At 34.3% G+C, this 6,683-nt stretch overlaps 2 protein-coding genes across 2 annotated transcripts in view; both read left to right on the forward strand.

Annotated features, from left to right (window-relative positions):
• Positions 1-3,552, forward strand: part of map4k6 (mitogen-activated protein kinase kinase kinase kinase 6) — a 29,619-nt gene extending 26,067 nt beyond the window's left edge. Inside the window, 8 exon segments of the mRNA XM_051092704.1 lie at positions 255-313; positions 398-501; positions 580-754; positions 912-980; positions 2,331-2,417; positions 3,117-3,187; positions 3,272-3,327; positions 3,411-3,552. Coding sequence (XP_050948661.1) covers positions 255-313; positions 398-501; positions 580-754; positions 912-980; positions 2,331-2,417; positions 3,117-3,187; positions 3,272-3,327; positions 3,411-3,498 — 709 coding nt within the window. The 3' untranslated portion in view covers positions 3,499-3,552.
• A 703-nt stretch (positions 3,553-4,255) lies between these two features.
• zgc:110222 (uncharacterized protein LOC550336 homolog) lies at positions 4,256-6,347 on the forward strand. Its single transcript, XM_051092706.1, has 2 exons — positions 4,256-4,514; positions 5,894-6,347. The coding sequence occupies exons 1-2, from the start codon at positions 4,256-4,258 to the stop codon at positions 6,118-6,120; spliced, it is 486 nt and encodes a 161-aa protein (XP_050948663.1). The 3' UTR covers positions 6,121-6,347.
• Positions 6,348-6,683: the final 336 nt, after the last annotated feature.

The raw sequence follows: 6,683 nt of genomic DNA on the forward strand, positions 1-6,683 counted from the left end.
TTACAGCCGCATTTGGGATCGTTTGAAGCCACATTTAAACTGCATTTTGGAAGTTCGAAATAGGGGCACCATATCAGTCCATTATATGGAGAAAAATGCTGAATTGTTTAACTCAAAAAACTAAATTTCTTTACGGCTGAAGAAAAAAAGACACAAACATCTTGGATGACAAGGGGGTGAGTACACTATCTGTAAATTTTTGTTCCGGAAGTGGACTTCTCCTTTACGTGACAATAATTATTTTCTTTCTCCAGGAAGTATGCCATGTCAGTAAAGATCCCAGACACCAAAGGCTGTAGAAGATGCAGTGTGGGTGAGGACCAGTAACCTCTGTAGGAGTGTGAATCATTCTCAAGGCATTTCGTGCACATTTAAATGATTATTTCTCTCCTTCCAGTTCGAAACCCCTACACTGACAGCGTTTTCCTTTGTGCCGCTGTTCCCACTGGTTTGATCCTGCTAATGTGGTATGAACCTCTGCAGAAGTTCATGCAGCTCAAGGTGGGAAATGAGAGATAAGAGTGATGGAAATGTTAAAAATATCTGCACTGTTGCATAACTTTCCTGTCTCTTTGTCAGCACATTGCTCTGATTCTGCCAGAGTCTCTGCCCATCTTTGAGCTGCTGGTAAAGGAAACAGAAGAGCTGCCACAGATCTGCATGGGGGTGAGAAGCCGCCCCCTGCAAAAAGACAACCCTGGACAGATCCACTTTGATATCATCCACCTGGATGACACGCCACAAAGTCTGCCAGGTGTTGCACCTCAACAGCCACACACAAAACACTGTTTTTTACAGTGTAAAGTATTTATATGAAGAATATTTCAAATGAACAACATGATTTGCATTGCAACAATGATATAGACAGATCAACAGTGTGTTTTTCTTGACCGAGTTATGTGATTTCACAGATGGTGAGTCTTTGGAGGTCAAGCAAATGATTCAACTCGACAGGGACACAATTCTCATTGCACTGAAAAGTAAGAAATGCTTGATCGTTTGTGCAAGAAAGTGAACATTATTTACAACATTATGTTGTTTCACTTTATAAGAACCCAATATATTGTCAGGAGCAACAGTTATTAATTTTGTGCTCCTTGATATGCTTTTTGTGTTTAATTATCAAAAACAGGTAGCTACTGAATTGCATTTTATGAATCACCAAGAATAAAAATGACACACTACTACCAATCAAAAGTTTTTTTCAAAGCAGTCTCTTCTGCTTACTAAGTCTGCATTTATTTGATCCAAAGTACAGCAAAAACAGTAAATATTTTTACTATTTATTTTAAAATAACTGTTTCGTATTTCAATATATTTTAAAATGTAATTTATTCCTGTGATTTCAAAGCTGAATTTTTAGCATCATTACTCCAGTCATATGATTCTTCAGAAATCATTCTAATATTCTAATTTCTCATTATATTTCATATATATATATATATATATATATTTTTTTAAAAATTAATTATAATTATTATGTTTAAAATAGCTGAGTAGAATTTTTTTCTGGTTTCTTTGATGAATAGAAAGTTCAGAAAAACCGCATTTATCTGAAATAGAAATCGTTTGTAACATTATTAATGTTTTTATCATCCCTTTTGATCAATTTAAAGCATCCATGCTAAATGAAAGTATTAATTTCTATAATTCCTTACAATAAAAAAAAAATCCACAATTAAAATCTTTCTGTTCATCAAAGAATCCTGAAAAATGTACTCAACTGTTTTAAATATTGCTAATAATAATAATAATAAACGTTTCTTGAACAGCAAATCAACATATTATAATGATTTCTGAAGGATCATGTGACACTAAAGACTGGAGTAATGATGCTGAAAATTTAGCTTTGATCACAGGAATAAATTACATTTTAATATATATATATTTTAATAGAAAGCAGTTATTTTAAATAGTAAAAATATTTCAGAACTGTACTGTTTTTGCTATTCTTTGGATTGAATAAATGCAGGCTTGATGAGCAGAAGCAACTTCTTTAAAAAAAAATTTAAAATCTTACTTTCAAAAACTTTTGACTGGTAGTGCGTCATACAGGGATATTTATTGATATTACATAAGAGTATGTTATATTATGGGGCATTCAAACTGCATTTTAGTAGGCTTTATCACGAAGTGAATGAAAAAAAGACATGTTTTTGTTTGTTTTTTGCAAAGTGAGTGACTTACTCGATAATTTAAGCTTAAAACAACAATTACAAAAGTATCAAAGAGGTTATCTGTAAAAAAAAAAAACACATCTCTAAATCTTGGGGTTTTTTTACATTCCACATTCTACTACCTGAAATCTTTAACAAACCATTTTGTTTCAGACACAGTGAAGGTTGTGAATATGCAGGGATGTCCGAGTCATCAGAAGACGTCTGAACTTGCTTTTGAGTTTCCCATTCAGACGCTGGGTAAGTCCTGTTAAGGATGTGACGCATCAGGCCAGCAGTCAATCATCAAGCATTTCTTAGAATAGTTTTTGCACTAGTTGGAGAACAAGTAACATGAGTTAAATAATCAGATGACTTATTTAAAGTAGTGAAGTAATGCATTGCTTTTTAATTTAGAGTAAAATATCCAAGTTACTTTTTCAAATAAGTAAAGCCAGTTATTTTGTGTTCCCATTTTTGACTGACGGCTTTCCTGTCCCCATGTTAAGAGAAATCAGGAGTAAATGCAGAGGTTTTGTATGTGCTGGGGAAACATAATGGTTACTGTAGTTCTAGACTAAATGTGAGCGTGCATTTGCTCATCTAGCTTGCACAAAAACCGATTCAGTATTCCTCAAGATGAATAAAAACAGTGAGATGCAAACTAAGAATATGATGTAAACTTGCTATAATTATGTATTTAATTTTATTTTATTAATCAGTGTCTTTACTACCTTTCATGATCCAATTCAACCATACTAATAAGCATCAATTTGCATCATTTGACTGATGACTTTACATTAGCAAACCAGTGCATGAGAAGAAAAACTAAACTGAAGTCAAGAGCACATTTTAGCCCATATGAAGCTGGCATGAGGCAATAACACAGCCGGCTTTCATTGCTGATAATTATGTTTGCTCTTTCTGTTGCATCTGGTGGTAATGTGGTTGTCTTTGTAGTTTGTCTACAGGACAGTGTTCTTGCCTTCTGGAAACATGGTCTGAAAGGAAGGAGTTTACAAACTAATGAGGTAAACCTGTCGTCTACAACAATGATGGCTTCACTCATGCCTGAGGAAGGAAGAAATAATGAAATATTATGCTGTTCACCTCAGGTTACCCAGGAGATCACAGACAAAAGTCGGGTTTTTCAGGTTTTGGGAACAACTAGGTATGTTTTAGCCACGGTAGTTAAGCAACATTTTTGGTAACAGACAAATGAAATCATATACTAATCATTTAATGTTACTACAGAGATATTATCTTGCAAAGTACTCCTACGGATGATCCGTCTGCTATGAGCAACCTGTACATCCTCACGGGGCATGAAAGCAGCTACTGATGGGACTGAAAATTTAGCAATAGCTGGAAACACTACAAAGGTTGATAGTCCTCCCTTCCCTATTGAAAGGGTAGAGTCATCAGGCCCAAAAAAAAAGCTCCGGGAACAGGAAGATGGAGTCACGTACACACAAAGGACACGAGGACCAGATTTGGAGGCACAAGGATCAACCATGAGAGAAAGCAACCTGTGGACCTATACTAGGTTTGAAATAGCTTGTGGGACAGACTGACTAAACAAATGAGATGTTCTATTTAATACTAGACAGTCTGTTGTACTCCTTGTTTCATCAACATGGTGCAGTGGTTCAGAATTGTCTTACATTGGTCAGTATTAGTGGAAAGAGATTTTTGTAAACCATTGTACTGTAAAACCCACAAGAACGTAAAACTGTGAAATAAACTAAATAAATGTAAACCACAAAGATACATTAATGAATAGTATATTACCTGTTGTAGTTTTGTGACTGCCCAGTTTATTTATTTGTGTTGCCAGCAATGGTCGTTTTAAATCATAGCACTAGCGGGCGCTGTTTCTTTCGTCAGTTCTTAACTTTTTAACAGTGTCTTGTCTTTTTTGGAGACACGTTTTAAAAAAAACAGGAAGCGCTTTACCCAAACGTTCAACAAGACGCGCTTAGACTTAGGTTGTTACATAATGTATTGCAGTGTTACATGTATCTGATAAAGTGCTTGTGGGAATGCGCTGTATTTGCAAAGTGTTATTTTATATTTTCTAAGCTCACACCATTTACATTATGAGTTTAGAGGTGGCTTGCTTGTCATTTCGCCAGCCGTATGCTACTCTTGTGTTGAATGGGGTGAAAACGATAGAGAGCCGCTGGCGGCCCCTGCTGTCAGAGCTGCAGAACTGCACTCTAGCGGTTCACATCGCCCAGAAGAGCTGGGAAGGAGAGGACTGGAGACTCATCCTCACGGAAAGGCTGGGAATGTCAACCGTGCAAACGGAGGAACTGCTGGAGTCTGGAGAAAGGTTCGGGCGTGGTGTTATAGCAGGTGAAATGTGTACATTGATTTGTTAATCATTTTAATGTTTATATAATATAAGGATTATGTTCTTAATTTATATAAATTAAATAATAAACAAGGAAATTCAACTATGGTGTAGATATTATTTTATTTATAACATTATGTATATTATTATTTATAAGACTGTGTATACACTACCAGTGCAAAGTTTTTGAACAGTAAGATTTCTCTTCTGCTCACCAAGGCTGCATTTAATTGATCCCAAGTACATTATTATTTAAAATACCTGTTTTCTATCTGAATACATTTTCAAATGTAATTTATTCCTGTGATTTCAAAGCTGAATTTTTAGCATCATTACACCAGTCACATGATCCTTCAGAAATCATTCCAATAATATGATTTGCACAAAAACATTTATTATTATGTTGAAAACAGCTGAGTATTATGTTTTTAGGTTTTTTTGATGAATAGAAAGTTCAGAAGAACAGCATTTATCTGAAATATAAATATTTTGTAACATTACAATGTCTTTGACATCCCTTTTGATCATTATCATCATCATCATCATCATCATCATCAAAACTTTATTAAGGACACACATGGTCCAATAACACAGACAATACAGTAGACAAGATAAACAACTAATAATTAAAAGACAGACAGAATGCACAACATCATATATTTACATACAGACTAAAACACCAATGGTTCCTCAATTTAAAGCATCCTTGCTAAATAAAAGTATTAATTTCTGTAGCTTCTTTCCTAAAAAAAAAAATAATTAATTGATTGATTAATTCATTAATTATGATGACTCCAAGCTTTTAAATGGTATAGTGTATTTTTATTATTATTTTTTTATTATTATTATTATTTCAGATAAATGCTGATCTTTGGATCTTTCTATTCAACAAAGAATCCTGAAAAAAAATTACACAGCTGTTTTAAATATAGATGATGATGATAATAATAATATATATAATAATAATAAATGTTTCTTGAACAACAAACCAGCATGTTACAATGTTTTCTGAAGGATCATGTGACACTGAAGACTGGAGTAATGATGTTAAAATTTTTTTTAGCTTTGATCAAAGAAATAAATTAGATTTTAAAATAGAAAAGCAGTTTTTTTTTAATAGTAAAAATATTACTATATCACAATATTACTGATTTTGCTGTATTTTGAAATAAAAATAAATGCAGGCTAAAAAAAAAAAACATTAAAAATCTTACTGTCCAAAAAATGTTTGACTGGTAGAATATATAAAAAAGTTTTTCTTCAAAGCTTTTCTCTAATTAGCTCCTTATCAAGCTCATCCTCTGCTTTCTGACATTATTTGCATATGTATTTATGTTCCACTGAAGTTTGTGTTTATGTATTTACCGTTGTATACATGCAGGTCTTGTGGATGTTGGGGAGACGTGGTGTTGTCCTGAAGATGTTCCCTGTGAAGAGATGAGAGATCTGGAAACAGCAGCTTGCTTGTCTGAACTCAAATTGAAATACCTTACAAGACTCTCAAACCCCCGGTGGCTCAATGAACCAATGTATTCTAGGGGCCATAAAGATGTGTGGACGGTCCAGATCCCACTTCATCTCCTGCCTTCTGCTCCTTCTAATCCATAACAGTGCAACAAAGCATTCAGTAGTGTATATGTGTCTGAGACGCTGAGATTTGTAATCCTATGTGTGCAGGTTGTTTTTTTCAACATAACATAAAAATGCATTTGTGTTCGTTTATAAAGAGTAGGTAGTAGGTACCTTATATAGGATTCAACACTTTAAAAATAAATAAAAGCTTGAAAGCATAGGTGTAAGGACATCTTATTTTTGTTTTCCTCATTACCTGGGCATCGCTGAGAAGGCAAGATTTGGGATTTGGAGAGGATTTGGATTTGGAGGAAGAATAGGTTTGTTCAGAGCCAGATGGGCGTTAACACACACACACACACACAATGCTAGTGACGTTCTCTCTTTTTTAAAAAAAAATAATTATTATTATTATATTAAGCCGTATTGTTTATGTAATTCGAACATTGCTTGTCCTGTTGCATTTTGGGTAACGTAGTTTGTAGATATTTATTAGCGCTGGCGTGGCGGTGTGGGAGGCGAGTTTACGAATCCTACTGTGTTGAAGACTGAGTATTAATATTCATGAGCGGAGTCCTTGCCATTGGAAGCTATCGACG

The sequence above is a fragment of the Labeo rohita genome, chromosome 21 (assembly GCF_022985175.1).
Source record: "Labeo rohita strain BAU-BD-2019 chromosome 21, IGBB_LRoh.1.0, whole genome shotgun sequence".
Lineage (NCBI taxonomy): Eukaryota > Metazoa > Chordata > Actinopteri > Cypriniformes > Cyprinidae > Labeo > Labeo rohita.